Source organism: Schistocerca serialis, chromosome 6 (genome assembly GCF_023864345.2).
Source record: "Schistocerca serialis cubense isolate TAMUIC-IGC-003099 chromosome 6, iqSchSeri2.2, whole genome shotgun sequence".
NCBI classification, from domain to species: Eukaryota; Metazoa; Arthropoda; class Insecta; order Orthoptera; family Acrididae; genus Schistocerca; species Schistocerca serialis.
This window is the reverse complement of record NC_064643.1, coordinates 444,005,681-444,024,382: the sequence shown is the minus strand read 5'-3', so window position 1 is coordinate 444,024,382 and position 18,702 is coordinate 444,005,681. Positions and strand designations below refer to the sequence as shown.

The 18,702-nt window shown below is 40.4% G+C and overlaps 1 protein-coding gene across 5 annotated transcripts in view; it reads left to right on the top strand.

The window, feature by feature from the left end:
* The window catches only part of LOC126483723 (cytochrome P450 6k1-like), a 659,078-nt gene that overhangs the window by 62,962 nt on the left and 577,414 nt on the right, over nucleotides 1–18,702 (top strand). For 3 of the 5 annotated variants that reach the window (XM_050106828.1, XM_050106826.1, XM_050106827.1), the window contains exons 4-5: nucleotides 2,208–2,459; nucleotides 13,224–16,765. In XM_050106828.1, the coding sequence (XP_049962785.1) occupies nucleotides 2,208–2,459; nucleotides 13,224–13,402 (431 nt within the window). In that variant the 3' untranslated portion in view covers nucleotides 13,403–16,765. Of the gene's footprint in view, nucleotides 1–2,207; nucleotides 2,460–13,223; nucleotides 16,766–18,702 lie in introns of those variants that run through there. The other 2 variants (XR_007587767.1, XR_007587768.1) reach the window with 2 other exon arrangements.

Here is an 18,702-nt window from a genome sequence, read left to right as displayed (position 1 = left end):
AGGAGCAACAGTGTCCCTAATTTGCTGGGAAGTGGCGGTGCGGTCCCCTACGGCACTGCGTAGGATCCTACGGTTTTGGCGTGCATCCGTGCGTCGCTGCGGTCCGGTCCCAGGTCGACGGGCACGTGCACCTTCCGCCGACCACTGGCGACAACATCGATGTACTGTGGAGACCTCACGCCCCACGTGTTGAGCAATTCGGCGGTACGTCCACCCGGCCTCCCGCATGCCCACTATACGCCCTCGCTCAAAGTCCGTCAACTGCACATACGGTTCACGTCCACGCTGTTGCGGCATGCTACCAGTGTTAAAGACTGCGATGGAGCTTCGTATGCCACGGCAAACTGGCTGACACTGACGGCGGCGGTGCACAAATGCTGCGCAGCTAGCGCCATTCGACGGCCAACACCGCGGTTCCTGGTGTGTCCGCTGTGCCGTGCGTGTGATCATTGCTTGTACAGCCCTCTCGCAGTGTCCGGAGCAAGTATGGTGGGTCTGACACACCGGTGTCAATGTGTTCTTTTTTTCCATTTCCAGGAGTGTATTTTAAAGCGTGCATCGGCAATCCATCGAAAAAATTTCGGAGATTATTCAGGGATACTTTTTTAATATTTTGGCATACAGAACCCGTGTTCTGGGGTAGCTCATTAGAATAATTGCTTTTCACTTGATATGTTGCCACCATTTATCTTTGCACTGCATTGAAAATATCTGCGCAGGAGTGAAATTCTCGACAGTATGTACTATATTTCGTTTTTGGAAAAAAAAGCAGAAGGCAGTTTCTGATGGTACTTACTATTGAGAACTGTAGCGTTGATTTCACTCTTCGTCCTCAAACTTGCATCCAGTTTTGCTCGTTTCTGTTTCGGATTTGTTTTCCGCCAGTATTAGTTGTACGTCATCAGTTATACAGAAGTTAACCGATGAAGAGTTGGTCGATATACCGCTCTGGTAGCGGTTCGCTATATGCAGAGAAAGAGTGCCAGAACAATCCAATGCTGAACAGCTCCTGCAGAAGTGGCAACTACGTCACAGTGCTTCTGCATCTGCTTGAAGCTTCTTGCATTTCTCTGTGGTTTGTGTTGTACGTTTTGGTGGTTGCATATCGCAGAACTTACCCAGATACACAGGCAACTGTGGATAAGTAACCAACTAAATCATGATTACTCATAATTACTCTCTAATGAGCCACTGTAGAGCAGCGGCCCTTCATACCAAAATATATCTCCAATCAACCACAGAGATTTTTTCGGTGAAGATCGGGTTTCCCCTATATATTCGATAATAGTGTCACCGATCATATAAGCGCGGTACTGCTGAGACAGAATGTCCAGAATATGGATTAGCAGCCTTTTGAGACCACAATATACGAGCAAGGAAAATATCTGGGAGCACAGAAACCACTTGAGTACAACATAAAACACCTCATAGAATAATCACTGCAGTAAAAGCACTAACACTGAGAAAGAGGAAGGAGAGGAAAGAGCAGGTAGATGTATTAGTACTCGTGTGGTGTAAAACTGTAAATGGTAATCCTTAAGGAAATATATGAGGAAATTCAAGCAGTAATCGTGATTGTATTTATTATAAGCAGTAATCATGATTGTAATATCCTGACCAGCAGACGATATTGATTGGGGCTCGGAAGCGGCAGAGTCAGCGATAGACGGCACCACCAGAGGCGTGAACAACAGGTCACGCGAGTCCAGCCAATAGCAGGCCGGTTTTGCATTGCACAGCATGCCACATGAGATGTTACCAAAGTCGCCTAGCTGCTTTTCGGCTACCAACCTTGCTCTATAAATGGACTTCCTGGACTTTGTTACTATGATTCTTCAGTGCTCCAAACAGCACAAACTTGGCACTATTTATGGATTACGCTTTTATTTAGGGAGCAGGCATGATAATGGTTATGGTGGAACCTTATGAGATTAAATAAACAGAAAGCACTCTACCTGCCCTTATTCTTTTTCCAAATAAATAACACCAAAGTACAATATACCTTTTGTAATAAGTTCAACAGTATCGCGCTATGAAGCATCAAATCAAATAACATTTGATCTATTTGTTCCAAATTTGCCTCATGTTGAAGTGCATTTTTTAAAAAGATAAATAATTTCACATTGATGTGACAAGTATTATAGCAGAGAGTGAGATAAAGTAGAGTACTTTTAGTTTAGTGGCTTAATATGTGCGCTTTTTTCCAGAAACTCTTCGCGTATATCCACCGGTTGCCGCTCTGAACCGCGAGGTGGTGCAGGATTACAAACTGCCAGGCTATGACTGTGTTCTGGAGAAAGGAACTAAGGTCGTCATTCCAGTGTTGGGCCTTCATCATGATCCCAAGTATTTCCGAAATCCTGACCAGTTCGACCCAGAGCACTTCTCTGACGAGCAGAAGGCTTCCAGACATCCCTTCTGCTATCTGCCCTTCGGCGAGGGGCCACGTATCTGCATTGGTGAGTCTCTTCCCGTTTATTATTTATTACTGGCAGATTAATCATGTTGCTCAGTTCTTTCTTCATACGATTCGCCTTCTTTTGTTCACACTTTCATTCAAACTTTCGACTCTCGAGTCATTTATACCGGCATCCGTATGTATGTGAAGATCAGTAGATAATTGACTCCTCGAAACATCGCATTTGGAGAAGGAAAGTGTATTTGAGTCGTCTCCCTGCCATCCCCCTACCAACCCGGCCTCCTTTCCCCTCGCACTCACGGATAACATGCTGTAAAAACGATTGCTGCTGCTCTTTAAAACTGAATTTTTTTTCTAATTTTACCGCCATGATCTTTAAACCGAGAGGAACTCTGGAGTAAGCAAACGTATGTTCACTCGTACTGGAACATAGGTTACCGTAATCTCAAGAAAGGAGTTATCTGCGATGCAAAATATCTTCCTTTTAACGCCTCCCTTAGGAGTCTGTGCATTTCTTTGACGCTCTCGCTATAGGTAAGCAAATCCGTTACCGATAGCTCATTTAGTCCTTCAATTTCCATCTCTCACATAATATTACTTAGAAAGGTGCCAGATTCACAAAAAGTTATCCAAAATTTGTCAAAAGAGAGTTTTGTAGGTGAGTCAACAAGAGTCTAATATTTTAGTTTATAGGAGTGACACCCGGAAAATTCCTGTTGCCACTCAGGAACTGCTTCCTGTTGTGCAATGTATTACGGTTCCTTGCCGCTCCGTTCACAAATGTAGCAAGCGAAGACTGATTACTTGGTAGGTTACCGACAAATCTGTGTGTCCTTTACGTTCCTCGCCACACTCAATGTATGTCGTCATTTCTATTTGTATCACAAGAGAGATACTGCCTAGAGGAAAATTAAAGAGACATTTGGAGAAAAGAGAGCCACTTGTATGAATATCAAGAGCTCAGATGGAAACCCAGTTATAAGCAAAGGGCCGGCCGGTGTGGCCATGGGGTTCTAGGCGCTTCAGTCTGGAACCGCGTGACGGCTACGGTCGCAGGTTCAAATCCTGCCTCGGGCATGGATGTGTGTGATGTCCTTAGGTTAGTTAGGTTTAAGTAGTTCTAAGTTCTAGTGGACTGATGACCATAGATGTTAAGTCCCATAGAGCTCAGAGCCATTTGAACCATTTTTTTATAAGCAAAGAAGGGAAAGCAGAAAGGTGGAAGGAGTATATAGAGGGTCTATACAAGGACGATGTACTTGAGGACAATATTACGGAAATGGAAGAGGATGTAGATGATAATGAAATGGGAGATACGATACTGCGTGAAGAGTTTGACAGAGCACTGAAAGACCTAAGTCGAAACAAGGCCCCGGGGGTAGACAACATTCCATTAGAACTACTGACGGCCTTGGGAGAGCCAGTACTGACAAAACTCTACCATCTGGTGAGCAAGATGCATGAGACAGGCGGAATACCCTCAGACTTCGAGAAGAATATAATAATTCCAATCCCAAAGAAAGCAGGTATTGACAGATGTGAAAATTACCGAACTATCGTTTTAATAAGTCATGGCTGCAAAATACTAACGCGAATTCTTTACAAGCGAATGGAAAAACTAGTAGAAGCTGACATCGGGGAAGATCAGTTTGGATTCCGTAGAAATGTTGGAACACGTGAGGCAATACTGACCTTACGACTTATCTTAGAGGAAAGATTAAGGAAAGGCAAACCTACGTTTCTAGCATTTGTAGACTTAAAGAAAGCTTTTGACAATGTTGACTGGAATACTCTCTTTCAAACTCTAAAGGTGGCAGGGGTAAAATACAGGGAGCGAAAGGCTATTTACAATTTGTACAGAAACCAGATGGCAGTTATAAGAGTCGAGGGGCATGAAAGGAAAGCAGTGGTTGGGAAGGGAGTGGCACATTGTTGTAGCCTCTCCCCGATGTTATACAATCTGTATATTGAGCAAGCAGTAAAGGAAACAAAAGAAAAATTCGGAGTAGGTATTAAAATCTATGGAGAAGAAATAAAAACTCTGATGTTCGCCTACGACATTGTAAATCTGTCAGAGACAGCAAAGGACTCCGAAGAGCAGTTCAACGGAATGGACAGAGTCTTGAAAGGAGGCTATAAGATGAACATCAACAAAAGCAAAACGAGGATAATGGAATGTAGTCGAATTAAGTCGGGTGATGCTGAGGGAATTAGATTAGGAAATGAGACATTTAAAGTAGTAAAGGAGTTTTAATATTTGGGGAGCAAAATAACTGATGATGGTCGAAGTAGGAGGATATAAAATGTAGACTGGGAATGGCAAGGAAAGCGTTTCTGAAGAAGAGAAATTTGTTAACATCGGGTATAGATTTAAGTGTCAGGAAGCCGTTTCTGAAAGTATTTGTATGGAGTGTAGCCATGTATGGAAATGAAACATGGACGATAAATAGTCTGGACAAGAAGAGAATAGAAGCTTTCGAAATGTGATACTACAGAAGAATGTTGAAGATTAGATGGGTTGATCACATAACTAATGAGGAGGTACTGAATAGAATTGGGGAGAAGAGGAGTTTGTGGCACAACTTGACAAGAAGAAGTGACCGGTTGGTAGGACATGTTTTGAGGCATCAAGGGATCACAAATGTAGCATTGGAGGGTAACGTGGAGGGTAAAAATCGTAGAGGGAGACCAAGAGATGAATACACTAAGCCGATTCAGAAGGACATAGGTTGCAGTAAGTACTGAGAGGTGAAGAAGCTGGCACAGGATAGAGTAGCATGGAGAGCTGCATCAAACCAGTCTCAGGACTGAAGACCACAACAACAACATATTATACTCGGCGGCTGTAACTTATTTCGCTGAATGATGACTAGTCTTGTCGTCTCTAATGTGTGTAATTCGCGTATTTGCGGAATTCCGTATCATTTCTTTGTGCAAAGAGTGAATGAACATTTTGCATATATCGTCGAATCGTCGAGAGTTCCCATCCTGGGGCAAGTGTGGGGAGTCCCCCTCCCCTCTCCCCCCCAGTTACCACCCCTCCACCCCCAGCTTTCAGAAAAAGGAAGAAAAACAAATGTAGTCGGGTGTTTTTCTTTCAAGAAAATGATATAAAATGTTTTTTATATGCCAGTAGTGTTCGTTACATGCATACTTCTCTTTTTGTGCAGGGAGCAATGGGTAGCCTATAAGTGCAGATACTTTTGTTGGTGACTGAACAACATTTCATCAGTATACACGTTGTTTGCAGACGAATAATTGTAGCCATTAGAAGTCGTATGTTTTTGGGCTGTTCAGTACCTTCAAGTACATGTGGCAAGAGCAATCAATCCATCAATGTTTATTTTCTCCTAGGCAGCAGCTCAGCTGTTGAAGTGTGGATACATGTACGGTTAGTGTATACTGACAGGCATAGCCCACCTAATGGTGCTGTACGACTGTACAGAAAACATCAGGTTGTAAACCTTGTGACTTGTTTGTGGGAATACTGTTGGACGCAGAGAAAAGTAACCAACACACTGATGACTGTAAATATTAAGGTACCTTACGTAAACATGCCTGCACCTACACCCATGACATACCTGTATGAGTTCAAGCGATCTCAAGGCGCAGCGTTCAGCAAGAAAAAGCGTGCAAACGCAACATCATTGACGAGTCATCCACCCTCCGCAATCCCACACAAGCCAACAAGACAGCACAACACGGCAACGCTTATCATCACCGTTAACATGTCGAAACCGTGTTATTTTTAGTATATGTCTGTAGTGTCCTACATGTGATCTGCACTTAGTTTAGTGTCTTCAGTCACCGGAAATTATTTTTGAATAAGAGAAAGCAAACAGGTGAAAAGTGTAAATACCCTTAAAAACGTAACTGCTATTACGTAGCGTTCCTCCGTTTTTTCTTTCGTCGCATCGTTTCAGAATACTTACATTTTTACAGATGAACATACATTTTTATAAATGATGCATGTTATTCTAGCCAATAAAAAAGACACTAAATTCTTCAGCCGGTTTGAATGGAATGTTAGAAATTCTCTTAACGGGATTTTTCTTAAATATTTTGAAGTTAAATTTCTGTTACAGAGATGCATATCAGGAATTTCTCCGAACAAAAAGGCGTTTCTGCTACACAGAAAAGGAACTTCCATGATTAATTAAAAGTTCAAGGTTCAATGCCTTCAGAAGTGCACCTCACAACAACTTATAGTTTAGTTTCAACATGAGCTTCTAACTTCACGCTATCTGTCGATAGAATCTCTCCACTGCCAATCATCTTGCGTCTCATTGCCACAATATTCTTCCATCATTAGTGCTAAGTCTGCTGGTATCGGTACTGACTGGGATGATTTGAACCTGTCAATTTCAGTTTCGACTGTCAACATGAAATTTGATTCGTGATTTCATAAAGGATATTGGTGAGAAAAACTACGAAAACATCATATTAAAAGACTGGGCTAGAAAGATACTCGTGGCTAGTATACTCGCCTAAGTTGAAGGGAGGGAAATACAAGTATTGCACTCTTTTCACACCAGTTATAAAAAGAGGAATATGTGTTGCTTTTGTGATAAAGGCTCACCAAGGTTACAGACACTCACGAAGATTTAATTTTATTTAGAGTAAGTTTGGATGACAAAGTGTTGGAGTATCATTTATAAAATCGTAGTGTAAAAGCAAAAATATTTCACAAAGACATCAAAAGAATTTAATAAATATATGTGGTTCTTTGTTACAACACGAGATTGTTGATGATGTAAGGAGATCACCATCGTTTTCAGTATGGATGATGAAACGGCTGACATTAGTAGGAAAGATCAACTGTGCATGGCAGTACGGTATGTAAACGAGTAATTAAACTTTACAGATAAAGAAGAATCTTTAGGGTTTGCAGAGCTGACTACGCTGTATACTGAGGCAATTTCTTCGTATATTTTAAAAATTGTTAAAAATTTAGGCGTTGATATGAATAACTTGATTAGCTTCGGATCTGATGGCTGCGTGACAATGTCAGACCATGAAATCTAAGTGCAGGCTAGGATTAAAGCAGGAGTTCCCACACTTTTCCTGTGACGGAAGAATTTGGTGGGACACATTGTTCATTTTCAACGTTAATAGCGTTTTCAATAATAATAACTTGTTTTATTCAGTGACTATTTCAATTTGAAATCATAAATAATAGCACAGAAATCATAATAGAATTGTTAAGAAGAAATTAACATCGTCAACATGTCGAAAACGATCCCGTGGAACACCAGTGATACGGGGAACACATTTTGGGAAACCCTGGTTTAAAGGAAGTATCCTTCAGCTGTTTGTTTCCACTATCCATCAAACAGACTAAACTTAGTTGCTAATGACCTTAAAAGTGCCAGAAAATTCGTAACACCATCTGAACAATAAAAGAAGTTATTAGATCTGTAAAGGAAGTGTATTGTCCCTTACACTAATTAAAGCTCGCAAAGAGGTATTTAAGCAATCATTCTTCCTGCGCTCATACGCGGATGTATCACGCGGAAACTTTAGAATATGGTACAATTAGAAGCAGCCCTGACATGCAATTCACAGTGTTTTTAGAGTATGGAAGTCGATGCAGAAAGGCAGATAGTCATAGCTGGGCACAAGACCGGTTACCTGGTTAACTTTTAAGTTAACTTTAAAAAACGATAATGGACTCTTTAACTTCCGTTAACTTCTTTTGAGTCCGTACATTAGGTTCCAGCCCTTTAAGACAAAAATGACGCAACGCCGCCCGCGGAAGTCATGTTCTGACAAGTCCAGGCCATGTGAGTGTACGTCTGTGGCTGCGTGCGCGTAGTTGACGTAAACAGTCGAGTGTGAGCTAGAAATGTTGGGAGTTTATTTTGTCTGTTTACTGCAAACTGCTCCTTGTTATCAGATTAACTATGGAAGTTAAATCATGGCAGGAAATGTATGTACACTCCTGGAAATGGAAAAAAGAACACATTGACACCGGTGTGTCAGACCCACCATACTTGCTCCGGACACTGCGAGAGGGCTGTACAAGCAATGATCACACGCACGGCACAGCGGACACACCAGGAACCGCGGTGTTGGCAGTCGAATGGCGCTAGCTGCGCAGCATTTGTGCACCGCCGCCGTCAGTGTCAGCCAGTTTGCCGTGGCATACGGAGCTCCATCGCAGTCTTTAACACTGGTAGCATGCCGCGACAGCGTGGACGTGAACCGTATGTGCAGTTGACGGACTTTGAGCGAGGGCGTATAGTGGGCATGCGGGAGGCCGGGTGGACGTACCGCCGAATTGCTCAACACGTGGGGCGTGAGGTCTCCACAGTACATCGATGTTGTCTCCAGTGGTCGGCGGAAGGTGCACGTGCCCGTCGACCTGGGACCGGACCGCAGCGACGCACGGATGCACGCCAAGACCGTAGGATCCTACGCAGTGCCGTAGGGGACCGCACCGCCACTTCCCAGCAAATTAGGGACACCCCAGGGGTATCGGCGAGGACCATTCGCAACCGTCTCCATGAAGCTGGGCTACGGTCCCGCACACCGTTAGGCCGTCTTCCGCTCACGCCCCAACATCGTGCAGCCCGCCTCCAGTGGTGTCGCGACAGGCGTGAATGGAGGGACGAATGGAGACGTGTCGTCTTCAGCGATGAGAGTCGCTTCTGCCTTGGTGCCAATGATGGTCGTATGCGTGTTTGCCGCCGTGCAGGTGAGGGCCACAATCAGGACTGCATACGACCGAGGCACACAGGGCCAACACCCGGCATCACGGTGTGGGGAGCGATCTCCTACACTGGCCGTACACCACTGGTGATCGTCGAGGGGACACTGAATAGTGCACAGTACATCCAAACCGTCATCGAACCCATCGTTCTACCATTCCTAGACCGGCAAGGGAACTTGCTGTTCCAACAGGACAATGCACGTCCGCATGTATCCCGTGCCACCCAACGTGCTCTAGAAGGTGTAAGTCAACTACCCTGGCCAGCAAGATCTCCGGATCTGTCCCCCATTGAGCATGTTTGGGACTGGATGAAGCGTCGTCTCACGCGGTCTGCACATCCAGCACGAACGCTGGTCCAACTGAGGCGCCAGGTGGAAATGGCATGGCAAGCCGTTCCACAGGACTACATCCAGCATCTCTACGATCGTCTCCATGGGAGAATAGCAGCCTGCATTGCTGCGAAAGGTGGATATACACTGTACTAGTGCCGACATTGTGCATGCTCTGTTGCCTGTGTCTATGTGCCTGTGGTTCTGTCAGTGTGATCATGTGATGTATCTGACCCCAGGAATGTGTCAATAAAGTTTCCCCATCCTGGGACAATGAATTCACGGTGTTCTTATTTCAATTTCCAGGAGTGTATGTCAACAATCGAGTGAAAGTAGTAAGGAAACGAACGGAAAAAGTCGTAGAAGAGGCTTTGAGGCATGAACCCGCCGATAGTTTAAATGGCAAAGATACTTTAAGTGGAGGTGGCGGAAGCAGCAATAACGAAGACGAACAGGAAGTTTTTTTTTTACGTATGTTATTCAACCAAAAGAGAAGCCTCGTGGTAACACATCAGCGAAAAGTAAAACCCAGGGTTTACTCAAATTGTGGCTGTGCCTGAAATCAAAAGACTCATCCAACGATGCTGAGTTTCTAGGGGTGTAAGTTGTAATAGGTTTACTTATTAAATATAACATCCCTATACCCTCGAGTGCTGCAGACAAACGAGTTTTTTCTGTGGTCAAAGACATTTTATCTCCTTAACGAGCCTCGCTCTCGGATGAAAATATGTTGGCGTTCATGAAGCGAAATATGTACTTTCTGTCATGAACTACCTGATTCTTCTGTATTTTATTCTCAGGTTATGTAACTTTGATAACTAAATAATTTTAAAACTGAATGATAATATGGATGAAACTGTTTTTTATTTATCCTCGATGTCCCACCTAAACTTAAGCAACTAACATATTTTTAAGACGCAAAGGAATTGCAAACATTGGCATTGATTTAAATCAATGGGTAAGGTTGAAAATTTGCTAAAATACTAGATCGCGGCAGTCATACCATGTACGAAATAAAAACACATTATTTTAACCATTTTATGAAAAAAGTGGATATTTTGCAACAAAAAAGGAGAAAGAACTAAAAATGTACACCTCATATGATATTCCGCTGATAATGTTACAAAAAGCAAGGTGTAAAGTATAAGTTCGTTTATGGATCTGACACTAATATTTATCGGGAAAAGGAAACTGTAAATTCCTATTCTTCCTGCTGAACAAATCAAACACTTTGTTCCTGAAACCAAAGAAGACACAAGCTTGACAGACGGTCCTCGCCAGTACTACTTCTCAGTCACGTTCTCACTCTACGCAATATGCTGAAGGAATGCTCTACGGTGCAAAATGTTGGGAAGCATGGTTTGGTAGAATACAAACTCCTTACTGCTTGATAAAACATAGTATCAGCAAGGATATCATGGAGCTTTTTTTCATACACTCCTTATTTGTCCAGGTGTCATATTATAATCTGGTTTCTAGTTCCAAGTTGCCAATTTCTTAAAACTTTTTACACCTCTCATGAAATCTTCTTTCTTCCCCTTTTTCATTAAATGTTAGTGAATAATTCCACCTTTGAAAGGTACGTCTTCATCTTTTTCAAATCTTATGATAAGGTACCTGTCTATGCACAGTGTGTAAACTGGCGCTTTGAAATAGTCTTCGGGCGATGAGCACTGGATATTCACATTCCTCCTGTGGGTCTTGCTTCCCGCCAATCTTGGTATTTTTATTTCTATGTCAAGTTCATCACAATCTTCTTTTATTGCTTCGGAAACGTTTGGGAATTCGTCATTGCTTCCTCTCTAGTTTTGAAAATGGGCTATCAGTTCAGTGTAGACACATGCGTAGTCTGAGTGGAAATACGTATCAATATACTGCAATTTTTTCACTGTTGGTTGTAGATATGAAGGAAGCGAGACAGATGGAATATGTGAATAAGCTGTTTAGTATTTCAAACATCGTCGTAAATGTTACTATATGTATCCCATTTTGAGACAAGACAGTTAATGCTATCATAGAAAAATGTTTGCAGTTGCCTACTATAACGATACTGCCTTCCCCAAAACTCTAATGAAATGTCTGAAACCACTTTTTTTTATATGCATCCGGATAATTATCGGACCATTTAGTGCATCCTAAGGCCTTGAATGATTCTGTCCAGTTTGCTAAAACACTTGATATTCATTGTGAAAGCATATAGAAGGTTCTGGAAAAAGTATATTATCATGATTGTAAGGGGATTGTTGTCATTAACAAAATTATGTACAGGTTCCAAATCAAAAACCTAGTTGAGAAGCTGAAATAACAGATATTTAGTAACAAATGTAAAAAGGCTGTGGACATGTTGGCATAAGTGGCTGTCGCCTATATTACCACATTTAGAATTGAATAACGAGTAAACAAAGAATACATCTTTCTCTTGAGAAATAGCTTAAAAGTTATTACCAAGCGATGTATTTTCATTTGTTATATATTTTTATGTCCTCCTCGGTAATTAATATCCTTTGTAATTACCTTTCTAACTAACCCTCGAATTGTTTACTTCACACAATTTTCTGATTTTTGGAATTTGAGGCCTTATTTGTAACTTTCACGTATGTAATCGGATAAAGCACGAGTTCTATACTACCATTGAATGTTATAAACCAAATCCAAACTATAATTAATTATGTGACTAAAATAATACAAGAGACATTATTGTAATTAAAGTTCAGATAAATTTTCATATTTAAAACTAGTGATGGTACTATAAAAATTAGATCTATTAATATTGTATTTTTTACCTTATTCAGCTGTAACATCAATTTCTTTACATTTCGTGAATTTTAACTGTAACATTGAAATTGTTTGTTGTTGTTGTTGTGGTCTTCAGTCCTGAGACTGGTTTGATGCAGCTCTCCATGCTACTCTATCCTGTGCAAGCTTTTTCATCTCCCAGTACCTGCTGCAACCTACATTTTTGTTGTTGCTAGATACCACTCTCTCAGTGATATTTGGCGCCTCAAGGTTTCATAAGTATTACAATGATTCATTACTTTTTTGTCCTTGTAATTTTTCGGGTTCTTTTCTCTACACATGATTTGTATTTCTTATAGCACTATGGTTTGATGAATTCACTTTTGTTTATCCTGCATGGGAAGTGCAGTTTCGTTAACACTGTGAAGTACGACAATTTTAGTTGCACAAAATATATCGATTAACTGACGCTATTTCGAAAGGAGAGCTTTTCTCGTTATTCAACCACCTCTTTTTTACTTACTCTTTCGGGATTTGCACCGAATTAGAACTCGTATAGCTATTTCTTTATGTCCGATGGAGCGGCATGTGCTGGTTCGTGTTGTAAAGATTCACGTGCTTCCTGTTTAATCTGGTTTGGCGGTTAACTCGATATGACAATCCTTCCATTGCTGGTAAAAGCATAATTTGTGAAGATCGTATGTTAAAATCGATGAACGCCATTATATTTTCACCATAACTGACTCCGATTTATTTGTTTTGAAGTTTTATCAATGTTCCGAAATTGTACACAACGCTTGACTTAGAGATACGTATGTTAGTGTCTCCATGATTGGTGTTGATTGCAGCTGGCTAGATTGCTAGTAGAAATATTTTTAAACGAACACGAAATGAAATGTGAAATAAATTTGTCGTAGCATCCCACTAGTCGAAGGAGACAGTTGTGTAGCATTACTTTGAGGAAAAGGGGAGCTAATTTTGAGATTCACAAATTACATGAACTGAAGCTACGCTTATTTCGTTGCAGGCATGCGTTTCGGATTGGTGCAAGTGAAGCTGGCGATGGTACACCTGCTGTCCAAGTTTAGCTTCCTGCCAGCTGGGGAGAAGCCGTCCAAGCTCCGGATGGCCCCGAACAACCTCCTGCTGACGCCGGAGGGCGGGATAGAGCTGCGCGTCGAGCGGCGACAAGTGCCGGCCAGCTGAAGCTCCAGCGGCTGCGGACAACACTCGTAACAGGATGACATTTCCCGCTGAAGCGAACCTGCTGGACAGAACCATTGTACACATTCGTTTGTTTATTCGTTTCACCACATGGGCACGTCGCCAGTTATTATCTAAACGAGACTGATGTAACGAAACTGACTCTGGTGAGATTAAACTACCGAATTTTGATTGTCAGTGTGCTTAAACAGTAACACCCAGAAACGTAATGAAGCGACATTTAATGACTTGAGAGGAGGAAAAACTACGTTTTGATACCAGAGTTACTGTAAAAGTCACGTTCGCATTTCGTAAACAAAACCACTGTTGTTATTGTGGTCTTCATCCTGAGACTGGTTTGATGCAGGTCGCCATGCTACTCTATCCTGTGCAAGCAGCTTCATCTCCCAGTAACTACTGCAGCCTACATCCTTCTGAATCTGCTTAGTGTATTCATCTCTTGGTCTCCCTCTACTATTTTTACCCTCCACGCTGCCCTCCAATACTAAATTGGTGATCCCTTGATGCCTCAGAACATGTCCTACCAACCGGTCACTTCTTCTTGTCAAGTTGTGCCACAAACTCCTCTTCTCCCCAATTCTATTCAGTACCTCCTCATTAGTTATGTGATCAACCCATCTAATCTTCAACATTCTTCTGTAGTATCACATTTCGAAAGCTTCTATTCTCTTCTTGTCCAGACTATTTATCGTCCATGTTTCATTTCCATACATGGCTACACTCCATACAAATACTTTCAGAAACGGCTTCCTGACACTTAAATCTATACCCGATGTTAACAAATTTCTCTTCTTCAGAAACGCTTTCCTTGCCATTCCCAGTCTACATTTTATATCCTCCTACTTCGACCATCATCAGTTATTTTGCTCCCCAAATATTAAAACTCCTTTACTACTTTAAATGTCTCATTTCCTAATCTAATTCCCTCAGCATCACCCGACTTAATTCGACTACATTCCATTATCCTCGTTTTGCTTTTGTTGATGTTCATCTTATAGCCTCCTTTCAAGACACTGTCCATTTCGTTCAACTGCTCTTCCAAATCCTTTGCTGTCTCTGACAGAATTACTATGTCATCGGCGAACCTTAAAATTTTTATTTCTTCTCCATGGATTTTAATACCTACTCCGAATTTTTCTTTTGTTTCCTTTACTGCTTGCTCAATATACAAATTGAATAACATCAGGGAGAGGCTACACCCCTAAAAAATATAAATTACAAAACTCTCATGAATGCTTTTGTAAAAGTAAGAGAAACAAATCGTCCTATTGCCCATAGACAGTTGCAAACTTAAGTAAGATCACTTATGACTTAAGAATATTGTAATATGACGATTTGCAGAAGGCTTTCTGTCATTGTACATCTGTCAGATTTAAAATTCCAGCTACATTTATACCTTGCATCAATCAGAAACAACCTACTTTATTCTTTATACTGACTGATTAGAGCCAGAAAGCTAATGGCCGACATCACTACCGACACAAATTTTACCAAATACAACATTTAAATATGTAAAATTACTTTACATCACTGATTTTCCGAGAGCATATCTCCAAAAAGACATTTAAGTTACATATGATGGCAAACGGAAGCAAAAAGACACAAAGTCGAGTAACAGTACCGGATAAAATTGTGTATAGCGCATGGAATTGGGTAAAGCGGATTAAAGACGCATTATTATACTTAATTACTACCGTCTGTGTGACAGGAGAGAGAAAAACAAAACCTGACACACATTTAGAGAGCTGTGACCTGTACGTTTGCTATCTGTGTCATAAGCAACACGAGAAATTAAAACTATGGCAGCGATCAGAATTTATCGTCAAGGGTGTCTTTAAAGCTTAGTGATTTCAATGAAAGCAAATTGTTGTAGCGGCCACATGTGCGAAGCTACATCTTTTTCAGTTGAAGTGTATCAAAGAAATACAGTAAATGCTATGCAAGTGAAACTCACTTTTTTACCGTAGTTTTTCTTTTCGTTATTCTGCCAAACATGACATTTTTGTAATTTCGGGAGTAAAGTGGATCAGGTCCTGAAAATAGATAAAGCTTGCAGCAGAGGAAAAAATAGATAACAATGAACGTTATTTGCGTGACTTAACGAGAAGAGTTAAGATTATTGAAATGACTTTAAGAAAAGCTTCTTAAGTTCATTACGACAAGGGGTATCATTTCCTCGTTTCATTCAATAATGACAATATATATAGATGCCACGTAGGCAGATAAAGACAGTGGTGTAATCAGTTTTTAAGGAAAAAGGTGGCAAGTTGCGGATACATTTTGTATGTATTGATGCTGTTGATATTCAGACAGTTTCCATATTACACATATTTGTAAGATAACGGTGAAAGATTTGGGGAGGAGGCGATATAATGTCGCAGACATTAATGTGAACCATGTGCAGTTGATATAGTTGACATACATGACATAATAACATTACCAGGAAACCCGTGGGAAACTTTTGCATTTTTATGGTTTCAAATAATGACAGTATTTGGAATAAGTGTAGTCGTTGGGATAAGGGTAGTTGCGTGAATGAAGAGAAAACATCTTTAATAATGAACTGAATGGTGTGAAATAAAAATCATGAATTTATGATACATCCCGGTATGTACATCTCCATGTGACCAAAAACAAGTTTTCCTTTCGGAATGTTTGTCCCTGGTTTTACGACAGGCAGAGATCAGAGTCTGTCAGTAGGGCTGCTTAATCTATAACTTTAACTCAACAAACATTTTCACTACAATAAGAATGTTAGGCCGTAAATCACAATTCAAGACGACGATGATGAATGTGTCATTTCTGGAAGTATATTCGTTTAGAAAAGTCAACCTGTACAACAGGTAGAGATAACGGACTATCGTGGTGGTGACAATTGTTATCTGTGGGAATTCTGTTTACAAATTATCCAGTCAATGAGTACTTTCAAACAAATGGAATGGTATTTGGAATAAGATAGCAGGAAAAGATTGTCTGTTATCATTGATTAAGAAGCTAACTCCGTAATACTGTAGGTATGAAGCTTGGCATCCATGATGTCTCTTCTGCCTATGAAAGTTAAAAGTCTCTTTTATGTTAAAATTTTCCACAAACTTGAAGCTTTAACGCAAAATCGGTATGAAGTGTCAAAAGCCGGTTAAAAAACCTTTATAAAGATACGTCGTTCATTCCTGTACGATTACTATGTGTTGAGAAAAAGAAATGTTGACTTGAGAAATAACATATATGATTGTTATTGGTTTTCAGTTTAAGTTCTTAAAATTATTTGTTATGTAACTGTATTTTCAATTGTAATTGTAATGTTGAAGGTATTTTTCATTTAAATATATACCATTTTTTAAAATTCTTACAGTGATTCACTTTCCATCTTAAACTGGGTGTAGTGGTTTAAATACGAAAATATTTAGATGATCTACTTTACCCGAAGTAGTGAGGTAAAGCGTTCACAATTTTAAAACTTGTATGTTGGTAACAGTGTCCTGCTAAAGTATTATGTCAGTCGCATCTGAAATATCATAAATGTACGATACCAGCCAATTTTTTTCAGATTCTCATTAATCATTCAAGTCTCAGTTCTTAAGAAAACTTCAAATTTTGATCCAATTTACTTCAGTTTCCAGTAGTGGTAGGGAAATGACGTGGCTAACAAAGAGAACTTAGATATTCAATTTAGTGACTACAGAACTAAATTTATTACACAGAAACATTCTTTATAAACTCAGTTGAAATTAAGGTACGTCGGAAATAATTTGGACTGCTTTCAGAGATTTTATCGAAGGAGAGCTTTATTATGGTACAAAGTTTCAAAGTTGCATTCACATGAACTCGCTCTCGCACACTCCCTGTTAGACTCACCCACTACAAATGTATCACTCTCTCTCCCTCTTGTGTAGTAGTACCATTTAATATAGTTATTACAAAAATTACATGAAACTGAATTATTGTATTAAAAAACAAACGTGTTAATAACAACAATAATATAGAAAAACATTTGAAAAATTGTGTATACTTCAGTTTAATTGCCGTACTCAAGTTCTCAAAGTGTTTAGCAAAAAAAAAAAAAAAAAAAGGTCGTATCTGAGATCTGAGACCTCTCTGATCTGACTTGTTTCTGTATTACCTTTGTAGCAGTAAAATTGTCATGACTGTTATTTGATTCAATAATTATTTGGTAAGTCAACACGTAAGTTACACCTCATGTGCATTTGATCATTGTAGCAACAAGCCGTGAGTAAAAGAAGACAAGAAATGATTATCTCCTCGTAAGATACAATTGGAATCCAGAGTTAGTTAGTTCCAGGTTCCTCAGATCACCACTGATTTCACTCTCACTGATTATGAAGTGGAGGCAGAAAGCGACGCAGTCACATGCCATCTGTAGGCAAACACCCCTAGATGCCGTATATACAGCTCTCAAACGTCAGGTAAGATGTTTCCACACAGAGGAGAGTTCCTGACCGAGAAGGGCTCCGTATCGAGAAGAATTCCAGCCAGTAGATTCGGATGAACAAGCCTACAGCAAGTACTGTGTGAGTGACCGTTATACTCAACTAGCATCCTATACTAAAGACTTGCAAAGCCTGCCTGTACATACCTCAGGACTACAGTTGTCGGTTTCCACCGTACGTATGTCTACATGTTCCTATGTCTGTAATCACAATGAGCACTTGAATCTAAGGGTACCATCAGAACAACAGAATACAGCGCTTCCATGATTCGTGGTCTCTAGTACTATACATTCCTCTGTACACCCAAATCATAATAACGCTGTAGGGCGGGGTGGCTTTTTGTTCTATTAATTGAGCAGAGAATCTGGTGAGACCCACTATGGTTTACACCTACTAAAGTTATAATCTACGGTCTGTGCTCTTTTCTATGTTCATTGCAAACACGTGAAAAACCAATAAAATCGAATGCTCTGAACTTTCCCCTAACCCTTCGAACAAATCTGTCTTTCAATGGCTTTCCCTACTATATATATTTCACGTTTTCTCCAATTTCATTTATCACTTCTTAGAAGTAAGCCTATATATTTGTAATGTATAGCATGCTACAGGTGTTCACTACTAACCACTTAGTAGGATACCATTGTTTTGTTTTCACTTTATTGTGGTCATAATCTTGCATTTATCAACATTTAAAGAGAGCTGTCGTTCGCAACACCAAGCGAAAATCTAGTTCAAATCGCTCTACACTTCTCACCATACTCCAATGTCGATAGTTTCCTATAGGCAAGAAGAGTTCGTCGCAGCAACTAAATAAGACATTAAGAACAAACACTG